Genomic DNA, 21,033 nt, shown 5'->3' with positions numbered 1-21,033 from the left:
AGGAAGGATAACTTCATGGATCTAAATTCATTGAAAAACACAACTTAAATTTTGTTTTGGAAACACTAGAAACTGATGATGTGTTTGACCTGAACTGCTTCACTATTGTCTTTTATCTTCCACACATCCTTTGTTAGGTGTATAATTTCTGGCAGAAAATCTTCATTATTATCATTGCAATTAAATCTCACCGTAACAGGAAATCTCACCATAATGAAGCAGTGATGCATTGCTGCTCACCCTCACCCAAGAAACAAGACTTGAGTGAATTCCTAGTTTTTTCCCTGGGTTGGTTTGTTTCTTCTACACGAAGTTCCCAAGGACTTTCATGACTACCAAAGATTCAAATTCACCCCCACAACAGGCACCAATCCACATATATATATTGCATCGCCTAAAACATCACTCTAACTTCTCCATGGCAGAATTTTATTGAAACACTCTTCTGGCTGCTGAAGTTTGTGTACTCTCTGACCACAGCAATATGTTTATTGATGTTCATGGAAAAAGTCAGTTTTACTAAATCTGAAAATTCACTGTATAATGTTTGTAACAGTCCATTGGGATTAAGGAATGCCAGGAATTATATGAAATATTTGGCCTTCAGTCTTATAATACGGCACTGCCAGAAACATATAGATCTTTTGTTACTGATTCTTGTTGCTCTATCCCTCTGAATCATTGGCCAGGGATAATGGCTTCATTACACTACCTAGTCCACTTGAAAAACTGAAAAGAAAACCAATCCCAGAAGGCAGAAGGAGGAGAAAAAGCCATTACAGCAAACAAGAAAGAGACATAAAGTAACACAAAAATAATGCTGGTAAAACAGTAAGAGCAGGAGATTTGCAAGTATCTTATGGGCCTCATGATACAGAAACTCTTGTAATCTCCATTTAGGAGCACGTTACTCGACACCAGTGTGAACTGGGAAAAAGTTGGCCCTGTTTCTGTTAAGAAGCTCTATTACCACAGTAATGATTTCCATCGCTAAATCCCAATAACAAGCACACCATTTAACCAGGATGGATTTAGCTTCTTCCAATACTGGGAAGCATATATATAGTGAGGGGATGCTTGCATGTACAGCGACATGCACTACAGTCACACTGTGAAACAAGTCAGCCCTCAGACACTGAGTGAACACAGATCTCCGCTGCTCTCATGGTGAAAGAAATTTTGCCCCACTGGTGGCAAACCACTGAAAAATGGCACACAAATGGCTTCTTGGAGATGCTAATGGTTTTATCTTCTAAACTGTATTTTCAAGGCTGACAAGTTTGCTGTGTCTAAACTCTATAATTTTATACATATATATAAAAAACTCCAGATAAAATTAAAAGTCTGGCGTTCTCGATTACAGATCAGGTTACAATCACCTGTTATTCCAGATGAACACTTGCTCCATCTCCTATGCCATCCCAAGACCAGGTGACTCAACACTACTTTCAGGTTATGGTGAAAAGCTATGGAAGCCATGAGAAAAATCTGAGAACTGGGGCTAAAATCAAAATCTCCCTCTGCATCTTTCCGGCAAGAAGAAATCAATGCTGCTTACACTATTCCTCCTCAGTAATACTAGAAAGTATGCAATGACTTATTAATTCACCTTTGGCTTGCTTTGAAGGAGTCATCAGAGGACATTCATGCAATATGAAGGGCCAATTTGCTGCAGTAGTAGCCGATTATGTATTTCAATACTAACAGTGACTTTTTTTCTGCAGAGAGTATTCTTGTAAGCAATCTGTGTTTAGGTCAAGTTGGGCAAGGTTAATGCAAAGTATTTGTGACTTGTCCCTGCAAAGGCTGAAAGGGAAAGGCTAAGGAAAATCCCTGTGCATCTCTGCTCTCCCTCACGCCACTGAGATCAGTGTGATTATGGGTATACTGCGCTGCTGCTCATTCGGTTTTGTATCACAGTGCTTTCCATCAAGAGCCTGCCTGTGAAAAGCGACAGAAGTTAACAGAGCAGTGCAAGCCTGAAGGGGTTTGGGAGACCACTGTAATACAAGCAATGCTCTGAGGATCTGAGGGACTACATCCCATGAATTCCCTGCTGGGACCCACTGTCGCTTTAATGCTTGCTTCTGGTTTCCTCCACTTCAATTCTGTGTTATTAAAGACCACAATTGGCATTGGTTTGTTAGGGACAACAGCGTATCTGCATGTGGTTTATTTCCTATTTGGGGGTCACAAATGCTGTGTTAAAATAATTACTCTAATACCACCTTCTAAACAAAGTAAAAGCACATTTACTGCTAAGAAGAAACAGGCAGTCCCAGTTCCTGGTCACAGGGCAGAGGCTGCATGAGAACAACTCCTCCAGAGCCATGGCAGAGGGATGCTCATTCCCACGCAGAAGAGAAGCACCCTGTTCCTGAACAGGGTGAGTTATCATTTTTTGCCATTAAGAACAAACCCAAGCCACACTGCAATCCCCTTTTAACTTCTGCAGTTCTCTCCATAGCCGAGGCCTGCTCTTCATCTTGTCTGGCAGCTCTTGGCTTCTAATACTCTGTGCCCCTCTCCTGCTGCTATGCCTCCCAGAACAACCAGTGTGGTCCTGTGGACCCTTCTTGCCTCGCACAGGGGTAACGTAAGACTCTGACTTCAGCTTCCACTTTACCTTCTCCCTCTCTCTGTAAATTTTGTGTCTGGAAAATTAATTTATGAGCTCAAATTAAACCACTCTTCCTATTCCAGGTAACATCTGTGACCAAGGTTCTACCATCTGACATAGAAGCCATTAATAATATCTGCCCAACAAAATGAGATATCAGAAGTGTTTTTCCCACAAGCCCTCCGCATTTCCTCAACTGCCACTCAGAAACCTGCTGCCCCACCTCTCTCTCAAGGCTGGAATGTTATCAGCACACCTTTGTCTCAGCAATACATACAATATCAAATTATGGCCAGTGATCTGTTCCAGAAGTCAGCCTGTGACAGGGTATAACAACACTCAACTTCTTTGATATATTTTTTTTCTCCTTTAAATAATAAGTGCCTTGTACTCACGTTTAGGCCCTATGCTGTCCCCAGCCTAACACCCTTCACCACAGAAATTGTTACTGACTCCAACTTCTTGGATACTGCCTTCCCAAACAAGCGTCATCCTGCTCCCCCTTTTGGTTGCTCATGTGTGGGGAAATGTTTCCAGGAGGACGAGAAACCTACATTTTGGTTCTACTAATCCCCTTCTTCAGTTCCCTATTCCCACAGTACCTCCTTCGACAAACCCCATGCTGCTGTTAAGCTATGGTCAAGTTGACGTATACCGTTTCCTGGTATCCTGTCACAAATGAACATGATAGAAACGCACAATCATACAGCTAGGTCAGCCCTATGAGGCAGGTGACAGTTTTCCTCGAATACATTCCTATTTGAAAACAAGTACCTTTAAGAAAGAAAAAAATAATGCCCCAAATGTTCTTTAAAAAAAATCAGTGCGCTAGGAAAAAGTTTCTTTTAGGAAAAAAAAAAAGCCAAACAAACAGGTTTGAACAACTTCTTCCTTAAAAGTAGAACATAAAAGGCTCAGGGGATGATGTCAAATGCTGTTTTTCTCTGATTGACTTGAAAACTGGCGGGGAAGAGCAGGGACTATTAGGAAACAGGTGACCCACATCTCAGTCCAAGAGATTTTGCAGAGATGGAGACATATTGTAGAAGCCTTGTTATGCTGTCATCAAAGCTGATAATCGGAGACATTTACTGTCCCTAAAATAATTCTGAGCTCAGTAGAGACTGAGAATCAGAATTGCTCAAAATCATGTGGCAATTCACAGCATCTGGAGATACACAGTTACTGAACCTGAGACTGATTCACATATGCTAAATCCTTTCTGCAGACTTACATTTAAACTGAAGTTGTCAGATAGGAAATCCACATTTGTGACCTACGCTTTTGTTCCTGCCACAATTTCTGCTGCTTAGCTAAAATACAAGCAATTAAACTCTCTTCTCTCCCACAGCTCCCAGTTCTTCACTGATGACGTCAACAAAAACTGCACAAAGGGACTCAACTGATGGGCTCCAGAAGAGCATCTTCGTCAATGCAAGGGAGCATCTAAAACATCCTCTCCTCTTGGACATGAGTACATCAGACAAACTAAGATGGGTAAGTGCTAATGCTTCAGCTACAAACACTTTTCATTTGTGGCTCATTACCAATCAGAATACCATTATCCCCGTATTACTCGTGAGATAGCTGAAAACCAGCAGTGATGCCAGATCACGCTGCATAATCCCATTAAATATGCCTGTTTCACTGCAGCTCTGTATTTTCAAGCAGCAGAATCTGAAATATGGGATGTGGTGTGCCATAGCAGTACTCAATGCACCCAAATGGTTCATAAAATTACAATTTATGAGAGCTTTAACTGAAACATGGTGGTATCATTTTTGCAAACAATTCTGTCAAGTACATTTTTCAACCTTTCAGGGACTCTAAAGGACCAAATGTTTCTATATACGTCAGGTATTCTTGTACTTCATAAATCTGTGATCCAAGATTTAACTACGTGATTGCATACAGCAAAGTAATTATAGTTGTTACGTAGTGCAGGTTTAACTGAACAAGTAGCTGTCAGAAGGAGGCAGTGGGTTCACACAACTGAAAAAGCAGAAAAGCAAACATAGTGTTCCCATGCTCTGGTGTTTCACCAGGACAGCTCTAAGGGTTGAGGAAGTACTTCAGGACAAATAGGAGAGGGTGCTATCAACTGACAAGGTATGCCTCTTACCTTGACTCTCACCGTGACAGTAGCGAGACCAGGAGGCATAGTGCCCTTGCTATCGAAGGCTTCCACGAGAAAGGTGAAGGTTGCCTCTGTGTCAGAGAACGATTCGTAATCCAAGGACTTCAAAAGTGATAACTCGCCAGTATACTTGTTCAGTGCAAAATACTGCAGCGCTTCCTGTGTCCGAATTCGATAGTTAACATCAGAACCGAGATCAACATCCTTTGCCTAGAGTGTGCCACAGAAGAAAAAAGAAATCCTTTAAACCAAACAAAATCCATTTTCACATGAGCTCCTTACTAGATTTGAAGAATATAAAAAAGCAAACTACCACAAGCAACTTTAGTTTCGTTACATTACTTTAATAGCATTGGATGTACTTAATACCATTGCACAAATACAGAGAAGACAAACCCAGTTGAGGTTCTAAAAGCTGGAGATAGTTCCTACAGGAAGCAAACACAGTATTCTGGGCAAGAGTTACCAGAAGCTCAGTCTGTCACAGGTCTCCTCCCTGGGCACCTGCTATTGGCTACTGCCAGGGAGAGCACGTTGGTCTAAGCAGACGTTTGATCTCATCCCCTATGGCAACATGGTTGTTTATTTTATGCTGGTATTTAGACAAAGAATATTAATTTTCATCAGTATCATGGGATTACTTTAGCTGTAATTTGACACTAGATTTATCTGGAATCGGGTTCAGAGAAAACCATTCTTGCTGAAGTTGTCGCGGGACAGGTTCTTCTCATTAAAGGATGCTGACCAAAACATCAGGAGAATATATAGCCTGCTTATGGAAGTGAATCTCCACTGTCTTTAGAGATCCATCTCATCCCTGAACAAGCAACTCTCCCTTGGCTGAGCATCTCTTAGTGAAGAGAAGACACCACCTCCAGGTGTTGGCTTCACTTTACTCCAGCTCTCTCGATGAGCTTGGTATTGGATAAATTGCTTATGGAAGCAACTCATTCTGTTAACTACAACGTGATGTTACACAGCCAGGTTTGACTGGAATGTCTGGAGCAGTTGAGATAAAGCTCTCTTTTGCTACCACTGTAAATAGGTGGAAGCAATATGATGAGCTTTCAAAAACAAATCAAAAGCACTATAAATGGGTAAAACTATAGTCCAAGAAATTACAACAGCAGTGTAGGTTTTCTTGTTTCTTTGGGTTTTAGTAACTACTCTTATTTCCAAATGAACCACAAAGTATTTCAATGCACTTGTCTAGAAGTTGTACATTTTTCAGTCCCTTGTCATAGCTTCCCTCTCTCTGGTTTACAATCTTTTACTGAAGTCTCATTGACAGTTAAATAAGAATGTACTTAGTATTGCAGAACATTTACTACTAGAACTATCACCTTTGCTCCATAGCCCTTTCTTACCTCTATTTGCAGGAAGACGGTGCCTGGTGGTAGGTTTTCTGGCACACAGACAGTGTAGGAGGCATTAGTAAAAACAGGGCTGTTGTCGTCGATATCCAGCACCTTGATGGCTAAAGTTATCGTTGAGCGGCGGGGGTCCACAGCTCCATCTGTTGCTTCAACAATGAGTTCGTAATAGTCCCTCACTTCCCTGTTCAGTTTAACTGCTGTATAAATGCTCCCGTTTGACGTGATTCGGAAAAGATTGTTGAAGTTTGCCAAACTGTAATGAACTTGCCCATTAACACCAGCATCCGGGTCTGTAGCCTACAGAAACGTGAAGAAGAGATGTGTTTTACTGCACGTGAAATGCCTACAATGGCCATAGCTACACGGGAGTAACATGGGAGCAACACAGTAAGCCAGGTAACACTCCACAGAGTGCTACTGCTTGTCTGGCTACTCAGCATCACTCCTTCATGGCAGCTTGCCTCTCTCCAATGCTTTGCTCAAGATAAAATATCCCACCAACAAATCTCTTTGTTTGCAGCAACAGAAACTCGAAACAAAAACTAAAAGCCAAGCCCTCGGATACTTCTAGTGCTGAAATACCTGCAGCAGTATTAGGTGGTGCCTGAGGAAAATTTTTGGTTTAGGCCCTGATTTAGGTGTTTCACTGCTGCCCAGATCTTTATGGAGGACAGACTTCGATGAAGGATGGATCCATCATCCTTAGATGAATGAAGGATGTGTGCAGAATGAAGACATTAGCTAGAATTTTTCCTTTCACTTGTGTTTGCCACATTTAGTGATGCTTTAATCCTCACTCTCTGAAGAACTGCTTCACTCTCCAGAGTTTATGATGTTCATCAAACCCAAATGTTACCACATTTCTTCTACACTCAAAATAGGCAACAGAAAAATAGATTGCAATAGGAAAAAAAATCTAGATTTTGTTTGTTTGGTATCTTTGTTCTCATATGCTGAAGGAAGTCTTAAAACTTCAGCATTGGCCAAGTAATGCTTGCAATAACTGCCCTTAGAAGGATTGAGATGGTTCTCCTAGAGCTGCCAGGGCCTCAACAGGGCTCAAATGCTGACCTGTTATTTTTCTCTTTCTAATTAAATTATGGCATGATTAATAAGGTTATGTAAATTAAACAAAGGGTATTCTGTGAGCAAGGTATTTTCATTTATTTGACTTTATAAACAAGGCTCCCAGCATCTGGGAAGATCATAAGAGATTCCCATGCTTTGTTATCAGAACAATTGTCAGGAAGTTTCCGTGAATGTTTAATTCCGGTGAAGGTATTCATTGCAAGACTTTGTAATGAAACCATTTATCTCCCTAGAAATCAATTAAAAGTTAATTAAAATTGTTAATAAGAAGCATTTCACTGTGCTTTCCCCCTGCACTACATCAATGTGCTAAGCAGTAATGGCTACAACTTCATAATGACCAGCCTATGGATAACACATCCGTTTAATCAACATCTTTCAACACATGGTTCATTTCCTTGGTTCACAATTGATTTGATTTCTTCCCCAGAAAGAGCTGATGTGGGGCAGAAAGATGTCACACTGGAAAACCACAGGGAAGCCAGCCAAGGAGAAAGCTTTGAGTATACAGTAAGAGATTCTTAGTCCCACTGAAAGAGAAGCAAGGCGTAGGAAATACAGAGTAAACTGCAGAGCTTCTTAGCTCCTAATTTAAGGCAAAGCCATATGAGAACAATGAATTGATATTACACAGCCAGAGTTAAAATAAAATAAAAAAACCCCAAACCCAGGCACAATAATCTCTACAACTAATCTGAAATACTACTACTGCTGGACACTGAGAACAAAACAGGTCACATTTTTATCTCAGGTTAACCTGGAAGTATGTTTTTGAATAGACAATCTTAGTTTTTAGGAGACTAAATTAAATGGACTTTCAAATATATGGCAGGCTTTGCAATTTGGTTCCTAAAACCATGACTACGTATGCTGTAAACTCCTTTGTGTATGTCCTCAGGCATAAATATCTTTTCTATATTCTGCAGGACTGATTTGTTTCCATGCACAGTGGCAGGCAAATCATCATTATTAAATCCAGTTAAACCAGTTGTTCCAGCACCAGTGAGAAGCCAACCAAAGACACGTGAAGACCAGAGTTAGCTCTGTACATTTTCACATATCTTATCCTGTCCTTCCACAGCACGGGGTGAATTTAAATTTCAGAAGGATGTTTGAACCCTCATAGGGATGTTTGCTGCTCTTTGCCCACTAAAATTTCTATAATATTGATTCCCTGATTAGATGGCTTTTCCCCTACCATACAGCAGAGGGGCTCTTCCATCCTTAAGAGCCTTGCCCTGTCCACACACCTTGCCAGATCCCACCGAGGTCTCCCTGCAGGCTGCCAGGGAGGCTGCTCTGGTGCCCAGAGCTCCTCTTCCTCCTCCCCCGGGCTTGCCGGGCTGCTCCTCACTGCTTGCTGTGAGGAAGATTTTTGCCCTAATTCCCTTCTCTAGAGGCACCAGAGTTGGTTCCAGGCCTAGATGAGCCCTGCAGGGTCCCTGGAACCCACCGTGCCTACCCTCACCCCCCTCCCTGTGAGCCCTCACCCTGCCCCAGCATGGGCACCTCCTGTGCACAGATATATGCGTAATACTGAGGGGTGTGTTTTTAAAGAATCAAAACACATCTAATTGTGAAAAAATCGTTTCAAGGGAATGCTAGTATTCTGCAAAGTTAGATCAATTTTACAGTTTAAGATCTTCATAAATTAATATTTAATCACTAAACTTGAACAGAAATAATGTACTCTTTAGGGATATGGAAGACAGTTTTATCTGTTCTCTGAAAGAATCCTACTTCAAGGGTATACAAGAGAAACTCTTTCCACATGGAAATAATTTCAGAGAGCCTCAGATCCTTGAAGAAGTCCTGATGGGTTGTGCTGGTGGCATGCTTACTATCTGCTCCAGCTAATGCTCCACACTGGAATGGATGACTTCAAGTCACCCCAATTTCATCCCCATGCTCTGTCACCAACTGGTCCAAGCTGGCACACAGGTATCACAGCCCTGATCAGAAGGAGCTGGGCTTTCATAGAGTCCTGCTACAGAAAAACAGCCCTTCTTGAACTTACAACCACCCTTAAAACAGAAGGCAGCAACATCCCAATAAACGTAACGCAGTTTGCTTGTTGCTATCACTGAGCTGCATTACCTGGGTACCCAGCTACCAGAGACGGGGAGAAGCCACCAAACATGGGCATGGGCACTCCCTGCACATGGACACGTGTAAAATTGAGGTGGCGTGTTTTTAAAGAATCAAAAGAGGATTTAATTGTGAAAAAAGCTTTAAGGAAATGCTTTACAAAACTAGATCACTTTCACAGCCCCAAAGACAAAGTCAAGGAGACTATGGCTGGACTAAAACGAGGAAAGAGCACATTCTGAAGCCTTTCAACCACAACACCCTCACTGATTTGCACATGAAAAGTACCATAAGAGTCTTGAAGCTTGAACTGGTAAAGGGCCACCAGATGATAGCAGATCTTAAAAGGAGCTACAGATGCATTTACAGGCAGAAATCTTGCAGATGTTGCTCAGACAAGAAATTCAGGCTTTGTTGAGGCAGCAGAAAGAGCAGGTGTGATTGCTGTAGGCAACGCAGCCCTCAAAGGACATAGGACAGACAGATACCATATAAATTGACGACAACAACAAACCCCATAAAACTAAACTCTGAGAAGAAGGAACCAGCAAAACAAGGGAAGTTGCAAAATTAATGGAACAATAGTGTCACTGCAGCTCAGACGCTGGAAGTCATGAGAATTTCCTTCAACACCACTAATGGCTGAGAGGATCTGAGAGACAGAGCTGCATGTGCTGCCTCCATCATCTCAGCTACATGGAGGGGAAGACTTGGATATGACCACCCACGGGATATGAGTAAGGAAGAAAGATACCCAAGGAAAGAGTTGCATGGAAGTACTCCATCTGCATAAGCAGAGGAGCACTCAGAAGTGTGTACCTGTCCTCTCACTGCACCCTTTCCTTTGGTTACCTGAAGTTTCTCTCTCCCCAACTTATTTCTGAGCCATATGGCCTCAGCCAGCCAGCACCCCTCACCCCCGCCTGATGTCTCAGGCCTGATTCAGCTCTGACCAAGCTTGGTGGCCCTGAGACTATGACATTTCAGGCTCTGTTTGAGCTTCTGCACAGAGACATTGCAGGCTTGGTTGGCAAAGCTACACAGAGTACCTGTTTTAAAGGAACCAGCTCAGCAAGCTGAGCCACAGCACACTACGAATTCAGATCAAGAACCTCTCCCTGATGATTTGACTCTGCCATCTGCTCCCAACATTTCTAGGCAGCTCCAATTGCTCCCAAAGAAGCTATCTGCTAAGAGGTATGAAAAGTTGTCCACTCTGAAGTCTCTCCAGCAGCCAATTCTCTCTTGGGTGTTCTCAGCTATAATAACAAGATGCAAATCACAGATATCATTTTTCTTTGTGTTACATCTACATTCTTAGTATTTTTTCTATTAGATAAGGTACTTTTTTACTACATTAGAATACACAATTGTCCAGATATCCTTCTAATCCCTATAGCAGTCTGTCTCAGCCCCACAAATCTGACCTTGTGGCTCTGTGTAGGATATGTGCCAAATGTATTTTCCCTCCCTATGATAAGCCAAAGCCATCAAAGCCAAGGGCAGCACAAGTGATACTGCACATTGCTAAAGATGATCATTCACTCTTCCACTGCCACAGTGGGATGTCATGACCATGCAACCAAAGAAAGAACCTACACATTTCTGCTTTGTTTTCCTTCTGGAAGAGTTTTTTGCCACATTCATCCTTAACCCAAGTCTTCCTTCCCCTCATCTGTACCATCGTCAAAGGGAAGGAAAGTGTCACTTCTGGTGCATGCTGAGGCAGAGCTGGGTATCAAGCAGGAGGACAAAGAAGCCTGAGGCAGTCTCAGCCTTCACAAGATCACTACTGCAACACTTGAGTTCCCACACAGCCTACCACCCCAAAATCTGCCAACGCAGAGTTTTACACCTCGCAATCACGCACACCACACTTGGTAAAGCTGATTTTGCTGTTCGGGGTAAAAGAAAAATTCAGATCCATCCCTCTGCATGCTCAGAGGTTTTCCTCTGTTCTTACTGAAACTGGTTCAAGCAGCAAATTTACTACACCAATGGTATGCAACTGAATTCATGCACTCATAAATTCACTTGTGTTGATGTGGCCTAAACCAAAAGGGATTTTGTCAGGATGGAGGAACCTGCTTTACATAGATCTAAGGTAAATTCTTTAAATGGAGGGCATCTGTAGGAGTATAAATTAGACCTAAAAAAAGGAGTTAAAAGCCTTTGCTGACTGCACCTCTTGCCAATGCCGCAAGAGATGTAGAAAGATGAGATACAAGTTTCTACCTCTCCTATCTCATTACATTTAGTCAGACTTAGGAAAACGCCTGTTTCTCTGAAGAGGGTTGAGTAACTACTGCTGTTATTCTGGTAACTCCTCAGATCAACATGACTACTTTCATTTCCATCTTTCATGGGGCTAACTTATAAAGTACTGAATGATCAAACAAACCTGGAAACCTAGGTATGGAAATGAATCATTGCTTTATTTCCCAGGAAATACATCCCACATTTACTGGTGACACCATAATCTATGAGGTGATGGTCTTTATCAGTTGTGGTAGGTTTAAATTTGCATTACCAACTATGCTTTGACATTACTAAGAAAACCTCATGAATACAAACCAACACCTCTCCAGAGTAACAAATTATCTTCTTCCGTCTCAAACAGCTTCAAAATACAATTTTGGGAGATCTGAATTACCAAAGTATCACTTGCAGGATCATTAACTCTGAAATATAATGACAAGTGCTTAAATGTCAACAATACTAATTATATCATTATCATTCTTTCGACAAGAAACCTCCCACTAATATCCACAACTCTTGCTCGCAATGGGTAACAACAGGATTTAGGCAGGTTAATTGAGGGTTTATGCTCAGGCTGCTGGAGCTGGAAAACAGCAAAATAATGTAGCGTGCTGATATTCACACCTGTCTGTCAAGCAGAGGCAAACAGGACAGGTATCTCCTCCTTAACACATAAACTGAAAAACTGCTTAGGGACCACTATTCCATCAACACAACTTCCTCCAAATTACATCAGCTACCTTGAGGGACTGAGCTCCCCATGACCTGTCCCCCACCCCAACAAAAACTTCCCACCCAGTCTCACCAGTATTTTAGCACACAGTGCAGCTCAAGGGCGGGATGGAAATTGTCCTGGAGGACACAAAGGATGCTACTTGGTGGGAGCTGGGTTATTGTTCTCATGGCTGATAACGTGTTTATTATTATTATTATGGCTTTAATGGGTTTATTATTATGGGTTTAAAAGATTCCCAAGGCTCTCAATTGTGTCAAACAGCAAATCAAGTGTGTGTGGGAGCCTTAAATTGGATTTTGTGTTTGTTTTTCAGGAAGATTACTGTTTGCGTTCACAGGACAAAATTAACATCTCCCAGATGCCAGAACGGGCCTCACAGATATCTGAAACATTTCTGACCTCTTGGTATTTATTTTAAAATATTTTAAGGAGGGAAAATCAGTCACCCATATAAGTCTGGGATTTTTCTTCTTCTTTATATTGTACACAGTCTTTTCTCCTCTCTCTTTTCTTTTTGCCTGCTTTTACAGAGTTGTCCATGTCCCTCTTTCATTCATTGCACACTCTAAGCAAAGGAAAAAATTAAATATACCAGCAGTTTTTAATTATTTCTGTCTGCTGGACTCAAAAATATCATCAAAAGTAGTAAGCAAATAAGGAAACCCTTTCCTCCTCCCAGCATTGTCAGCAGTTTCACACAGACTTTTCTAATAAACCATGCTCCTAGGCATACGTGGTGTTACTGTATTCCCATTACAGATAGCTGCAACACTCCCTCAGAGCCCAAAGTCCTACAAGAGATCCTTTCTGCAGAAATTCCTACAAACCTGACATTTACATGATTCATCTAAGGAAAAAAAAAGTCTTTTACAGACTTGCAAGACTGGAGGACTGCAGATTTTGTATAAGTTTCAGGTAAGAAATGGTGTAATGGTTTTATTCTGTGTTCATACTCAATCAACAGTATACAGAAGGCTTTTTAACTTACTTGATTCTGCTATATATTTCTGACATGTCACAGAACTCAACGTTACACTGCAATAAGAGACAGAGGCTTAGTTACAATGTGCGATAAATCTTTATACTGGGGGCAAATTCAGTGGCTAAAAAACCTGGAGAGGCAGCACCCTCAAATTTTGGCTCACTTGAAATTTCAAGGCATTTCATACTTTTAAAGAGAACAAACTGATGCCCTACACATCCAGGCTTTTGAAAAACCCTTCAGGTTTTTATGTACATCCTCCAGGAACTTTTCAAAAGAAGAAGCATCTTATTGAACTGCCATGTCATACCAGCTTATAAATTTTCTTATAACTACACTTAAAGCAATTTTTTAAGGTAAAGGTAGGATGCAGTTCATTTTCATATACCAACATATCGTAGACATTATACAAGATGGGAAAACCTTCAATAACTACTTTCATAGTCAATGCTAATTCCAGTGCATCTGGAGGGGGTTGTTCAGAAACCAATTAAAGGTAACTAAATAAAACTACACAGTGCGAACAGTTAAATGCTACAAACAAATATAAATTAAAATAAATGAAAACATGATCATGGCTGCAAAAATATGATTTAATAGACTGGTGAACCTCCTACAAAAGTTAGTGTCACACTTAAAAACAGAGAAGCTTTCTTTAGTCTGGCACACAACCAAACCCTAAATTGAGAGACTTGCACTGCCTGCTTTAACTTGGAAGACGAATAGAAATTTTGGTTTTATGAGTATGTTCTTTGGCAATGATATGATAAAGCAATTCAGGCATAAAACCAGTAAGTACACATACTAGCAAAAACAAAAGCCAAAGCTTCCTAAATCACAGATGAAATATATTTATATTGTTTTAAAGCTCCACATTTACCTGGGCTCCCAAACAACTCCCTCAAATATTTTAAAATTATTTTTGTCAGTTCTCGATATTGCTGGGTCTCCTCATCACCCCTCCTAATTAGTGAACATCGGAGTTAGAATCTGAGCTGGAATATATGAGCCAAGGTTTGGATTTGAAATTACTTATCTCCCTGGTCAGAATTTTCAATGCTCTCATTTCTGTTCTGTTATATCCCCTTGTTCACAGAACACTTAAAGGAAATGAATTTCCTTCTACTGATTACAGATATTGAGGCCGTAAGGTCTGAATATTAGAAAAAAAAAAAGATAGGTACCTGACACTGTCCCCAACTTCTCCCAGGCAGTCTTCGAGAAAGGACTCACTGATCTAGACAATCATTCAAGTCACAGAACGATATCTAAACTGAGAGACTAGACAGTCAAAAGTTGGCAGGCCCAAGAGAAACCATTCTCATTTGTCAGCCGAGGAAAACTGGACACATTCTTACCCCAGCAACACAAAGCCGAAGAGCCAAATCTAAACAAACAAACTCTGCCACTGAAATGCTAAATGGGCATGTATTAGACACACAAAACCATTGAGTCAGAAGATTTAGTGCAGCATCAGGGTGAAATAGATGAAAAGGCTAAAAACACACTGGGATGCAAGAGGCAGGCGGACAAAACACGAGTTCCTTTCATACAAAAACCCCTTGATTCTCAACGATCAACTGCCGTGAAAGTGAAAACGGTTGAAATGCTTCTCTGAGAACAAGTATCAGAGTTTCCACTGCGTTACAGCACACACGTTATGACTGAAGACAAAGATGGAAACTGATGCACAAATGCAGTACTGGAAATGGGAAAGAGTGCAGCTTAGTTCAAAAAGTCACCCCATTTACTACGTGCTATGGGTGGCAAGGAGCTTTTTTAACCTATTTGAGCTGTGTCTTAAGCTCACATAAGTTCAAGGAACTGCTGTAAAGTGCAGGGAGTGTGGTTGCAGCTGTGTGCTGCAAAATGCCCTCCAGGAACTGGTCAACCCATTCAGGGCATCAGCAGAAAGAAACTAACCCTGCCTAGCACGAAGATGGAAAAAAACTGCACAAATCTATGACTGCATCTATTTCTTCTCATGCCGCAGGTCTTGAAATCATGATATTGATCTTATTTTAAGGGGATGAAGGGATTTGCTCCTCAACAGACAGGTGAAAGTCCAACTAGAAGCACATGGGATGACCTCACTGACTTCAGCAGCATCTGTCATTTAATTTCTTTGCACCACCTTAGCAGAGATGCAGCCTATAATAACTATTGTGACAGTTAATATCTGAGACAATGTAAGTGGAAAGAAGATAAAATGAAGTTGAAATATACAGTGGGCACTATTCACAGAAGTTACTTTTTTCTTCATCTCTCATCCTTCCTATGACTCCCCTCCCAGGTCAGGAAGAAAATTCTCCCCAAGCAATGTCATTCTGAGGAAAGCAAAGAACACACTATGGAACTTAAACCAAAAGCAGATCCCAACACTTACTGCGGTCCACACTTCACATAGCAATCAGCCATGCTGACATGAGCAGGCTTTATTACACTCACAGAAAGGATTAAAGGCAGACTCAGGGGATGCAGCAATTCAGAGGAGCTGCAGTTCTTCCACCTGGATCAGATATCAGGGGCTGACAAAACTGATACAGGCTGGGAAAGCAGCAAGAATAAAAGCTCTTACAGCAGGACTTGAACACACCCAAGACCTGCTGGAAATACCCTCCCCTCCACACAACTTGTCTGACACCAAACTACAAAAGTTTTTATGTCACCTCCATGAGGCTCTTAAGGGACATGGTACTGGAAGTGTTACTACAGGCCTCTCTAACCTAGCATACAGACATTCTTAAGAAGCTTACAAGGAAATGAAACTGCAGAGGTCCTAGCAAAATGACCTGGTGATGATCCAATCATAAGAAGCTACACAGAACTTAAAGACGAGCACAAATAGAAGCTAATGAACATGTTTCTGAGCTATTCTGCACTGGAACGGGTACCTAGTGCCGACAGACAGACACTGCGTAGTGATGCCACTGAATGGCAATGGACCTAGTGAGACAGACACAACCAATCCAACACCAACATCCAATCTCCTCTGGGTGCAGTCTACCTGACATGTTACCATTCTCCAATTTTAGATTCTGAACAAGTTTTTATGGATTCCAACTCTAAAATCCTATCTGCTCGCACTTTTTTTACATGTATTAGATGAATCTGGGTTCTGTGCCTAGGTAACACATCACACGGTAAGCAGCAGTCAGGGATTCAGCAGTCAGGATTTCCTTCAGAGGCTGTGATTTTACTCTTTCCTTTACTTAATTCCTTTCTCTCACAGACTGTCCCCTCCTGCCAATCAATGTCCCCTTTTTTCCGGTCCTGTCTTTTTTCCCCCGACCTCCAATTTTCCTACGAGTAGTCTAAAGGCACAGGAGACCTCTGAATTTAAGCTCAAGCCTGGCATTCTTGATACAGGCAAGGTGTAATCTATAGTGTAGGTTGTGGGGAATCATACCCCATTCTATGAGCCTTCATGCACAAAACTTGGCAAGGGTGAGGTAGCTAAAGCAAGATCACCTCACCCGTATTTGAAGCCATTTTCCATAAACACAGAATCACGTAGTCGTGTAAAGGGATCTCCAGAGGTCATTTAGTCGAACACAATAAACCTTACGAAAATTTGGGCTGGGCTTTAAATCATGAGACTTGCAACATTTCTTCTTTAAGCATTTCTTTTCTCTTTTATAAAAAAAGTTGCATATGACAGAGCTATTACACACATGGTTTGCAAACTGCTTTCATTATTGCAGCTTATTTATACTGTCCCAGTTTCAGGGAAGATCTAAGGCTCAGTGATACTGGAACATCTAATACGGGGTTGGTGTGTCCACTGCCAGGGAATCCTTTACGTGTGTCTTCCTTCTCATTCCCTTTCACATCTCTGTCTCCACCCTTGATACCAACACTTTCATGCTGGAGATTTCAAATGGTGTTGATCAGTGACACAAAAACAAGACTACAATAAACAAACAATGGGGGTGCATGAACAAATCTGTGTAGATTTAACAAGAAGATGACTGAAAACATGGAGTCAAGTGATTGCTTTCCTTTCTGGGGCCCCATCAGGCCAGCGTCTGCTTCTTTAACCATAGGCTGCATTTCTAAGACCTCTAGCAAACTACTGCAGACTGTCTTTTGCTGAACAAACATCCAAAACTGACTGCATTGATCCCCACCTCAATTTCATCCTGCTATTTTACCTTTCCTGCACCGGATGCTGATTAACAGTACACAGCAAATCATTCCAATGCCCTGTGTTCAGTGGAATCTCGGCCAGTTTAGCCTGCAATCGACAATCAGGTGGCTGAATTTAATTTTCAAGTTTCCCGTTTGAAGCTTTTTGTTTCCTGTTGGTCCTTTGTAGACAACTTCATTCAGTAATTCTCCTCCTGCCTTACTGGGGGATCCCCATGATCAGACATGAAAGAACAGCAGGGAATCTAATACACCTCTGACTGCTCCAATTTAGACCACACTGTGTACAATAAAAGGGATTTGAAATACATCCACTATGCTTTCAGCTTTATCCTTTCTAGCTTTTGTTCTTTCAATCTTCAGTACGCTCCTGAAATCCCCATGGGCAGCACTCCCATGCAGGTGCCTGCAGGTGCTCCAGCTGGAGACAGAGCCATTGGCAGAGCGTGGGCGCATGGGTGTCAATACTGTCACAAGCCCTCCCCTCCTTCATAGATCTTTCATTGCCCTTCTGCTGCATCTCCTTGGGAAACACATTCCCACATGTTACCTAAGCCCTTATGGGAATCCCCTCTGAAGTCCAACTTTCCCACTCAAAATGAAGTAGAGCACAGAAATCTCCGGTCCGCTGAAGGAGTTATTCAGGGGAGTGTTGGACCTAATGATTTTATACCTCAAATTGCTAACACCTTACATGTATATTAGGGGAGAGGGGACAAAATGAGGGTTTGAATGGAATTCGTTGCTTGTGTCTTGACAAGACACATTAAGTTTTGCAGTCCCAGAAGAGGAAAGAAAGAGAAAGTCTGTGTCGGAAGTAAAGAATTGGTAGGATATTTCAGTAGCTGCTCACATGTTAGCTAGCCTATTTCTAACATGTTTTCTTACAGCTTCATCTTTCTACCTACTGACCTTACAGACATATCCCCAGACTTACCAGCATTACTATCAAGTCAGCTGGCAGTCATCAGAAAAATATTTTAAAATGAATAGTAAGAGTAGCTGCTGCTAATGCCATACTTGATCCTGGGGGATCTTGCATGAATAATGGATTTCACTCTAAAATACCTTCAAATAGACTTGGTTGAGAAGGACCTCTGGAGGTCGTTTGGTCAATCCTTCAGCATCCAGGTCACTGCTTAAGTCTTAGTCCCTTAAGCAGCCCATAATTTCATCATCATGTACCGTGGGCAGTGCTTTCCTCCACCCGACCAACACAGGGCTCAGGCAGCTGATGGCCCCAATACCAAATCTTACTCGTAAAAATCCTGAGGCATCAAAGTGGTTGAGCACCTTTTCCCTAGCCTTCCCCACTACTTCCTCTGCCTCAGTGAGCAGCAGGGCCTGTATTGTCTTGAGTCTTAAGATAAAAATCTTTTGCTATAGTTTTCCCCATGAAAAATGGGAAGCCCGCTTTCAAAAGGGTGGATTGCAGGTTTCTGTGTGAAATTAACATAGAATCATAGAACCATAGAATCTGTTAGGTTGGAAGGGAGCTTTAAAGGCCATCTAGTCCCACCCCTGCAGTGAGCAGGGACATCTTCACTAGATCAGGTTGCTCAGAACCCCATCAAGCCTGACCTTAAACATCTCCAGGGATGGGGCCTTGACCACCTCTCTGGGTATACAGTAACAGATACTCTGGAAAGCAGGCTTGCAAGTCAGCAGCTTGATTCTTGGTAGTGAAAACAGTGGATGCAGTAAGAGCTATCATCTTTTACCAGGCTATTTTCTTCTAAAACAGGTCTAGCTATTTTAACTACATTACAGCTTCTGTAGGAATGTATTCCTGCAGAAACCTCTCCCGTGGCTCCAGTGTACTGTGAAGCGCAACGCCACAACAGAAGATATTTCAGTTTTTGAAGAGGAATATCCTCAAACAACACAGCTATGACTAAGGGTTCATCATCCTTGTTTCAAAAACATCACTGAAGACAGAAAAAAAAATCCAAATGCCTGGATCGCTCTTTTCTATACTACTTATTTGCATTCATGAATATGAAACAGCCAAAACTATTGTGCTACACAGAGAGAACTTTTTCCATCCGGAGACTGGGAATTAGGACTGGCGATAAACCTGACAATAAATGACATAAGCAGTTTCTGTCATTCCACAACTAGGAATAAACTATCACACAAAGCTTTGCTACATAATTTCATTTCAACACAACTTACGAAGTCTACTAATTTCTAAGATAGAGAGGTTCTGTTGCAATAACTTGTTTTATTTTATAGTTCCATCTAAGCTAAAACCAGACCCAACCTAGTGTTTGAGCAGATTATTGTACCTGGAGGGTACCCAGCAAAACACAAAGTGGATTTTAAAGGCATTTTACCTTGATTTGAAATACCATGTCCATATATTTTAGGATGCAAAATGAAAAATGACCAGAGAAGCTGAACACCAGGACAAAAACCAAAGCAATAACTTGTCAATTTGTGGAAATTGATTTAATTGAAGGGATCCTTATTTCTATATGACCGAGGCTTCAAAACAGGCATTGATGTGGCTGATATTTGAGTCTAGCTTAACAAAATAAAGTTGTAGGAAAACTCTAATCTTCATCAATGCTGACTGAAGTTATTTCCCTTGAAAACGACACCAGAGCTCAGACAGCTTCAGAGCAGTACCCACCTTTAATGACACGGGGCTATGCAGAAAGCAGAGTGCAGACATACATAGAACCACTTCAGCATAAGCACAAAAGAAACCACACAGAATAAGCCTACAAACCTCAAGTATAATTCAAATAAAAATCAAACCCTGTGAACATGCGACCACGTTGGAAGGAAATACACGCCTATTCCATAGGAACAATTTTTTTTCAAGTTATAAAGACCAGAAAACAACTCCTTCACTCAAAAAGAAAAATGGTAGACAAGAAGCGCTGGTGGATGTCTTACTGAACAACAGAAATCTGGAAACAAACATGGTTATTAGGGTTATATGCTACCCAGCACAGTTCCCATGCTACCAAAGCCATCCCATTCTTTCTGAAGGTACAGCTAATACAGCAGTTACAGAGCTCCCATTCTCTGTTGATATAGTTGCTACTGGAAACAAAGTCACACACTTTTTGCCTAAAGTCCTAAAAAAATAACTGCTTCCAAATTAATCTTTTATCTGCAGCTCATACTGCATGCAACCTTCGTGCTAACCTGTCACTGAAGGAAAAATGAAATGCTTATTCAACTGCTAGTTAAAGAAAGTAAATCATACTTCTTTCAGATGGTGTTAGGAAAAACTGATTGACCAAAAAATGGTACATGCTTCAAGCGACTGAATTTACATGTGACAGGACAGAAGAGCCATCTACGTTATAAAAACTTTCACAGCTTTATATCCCTCCAATTAACAATACCCCAAGCACCATCTATTTTTATGACAGGTAATCAATCATTTCAAATCAACATTTTAATTGTTTTTTCCCCTTAATTGCCATAAAATTTTCTATATGCGTGACAACTTTATATACATGTGTATCACCCTTTCAGTACTTTAGAAACATATTTTAGAAGAAATCCATAAGCATATAAAAATCATGGCAAAAATGTTGTAACATTGTAAATCTGTTACAAGCTTTTACTTGATTTCAT

The 21,033-nt window shown here is 41.2% G+C and overlaps 1 protein-coding gene across 5 annotated transcripts in view; it reads right to left on the bottom strand.

Annotated features, from left to right (window-relative positions):
• The window catches only part of PCDH15 (protocadherin related 15), a gene marked incomplete at both ends in the record, with an annotated part of 350,568 nt that overhangs the window by 106,008 nt on the left and 223,527 nt on the right, over positions 1–21,033 (bottom strand). For all 5 annotated transcript variants that reach the window (XM_084265723.1, XM_084265721.1, XM_084265724.1 and 2 more), the window contains 2 exons: positions 4,743–4,967; positions 6,125–6,430. In XM_084265723.1, the coding sequence (XP_084121849.1) occupies positions 4,743–4,967; positions 6,125–6,430 (531 nt within the window). The remainder of the gene's footprint in view (positions 1–4,742; positions 4,968–6,124; positions 6,431–21,033) is intronic.

The sequence above is a fragment of the Gallinula chloropus genome (genome assembly GCF_964237585.1).
Source record: "Gallinula chloropus genome assembly, chromosome: 5".
NCBI classification, from domain to species: domain Eukaryota; kingdom Metazoa; phylum Chordata; class Aves; order Gruiformes; family Rallidae; genus Gallinula; species Gallinula chloropus.
Note: the sequence above shows the minus strand (reverse complement) of the source record. Positions and strands in the feature narration are given on the sequence as shown.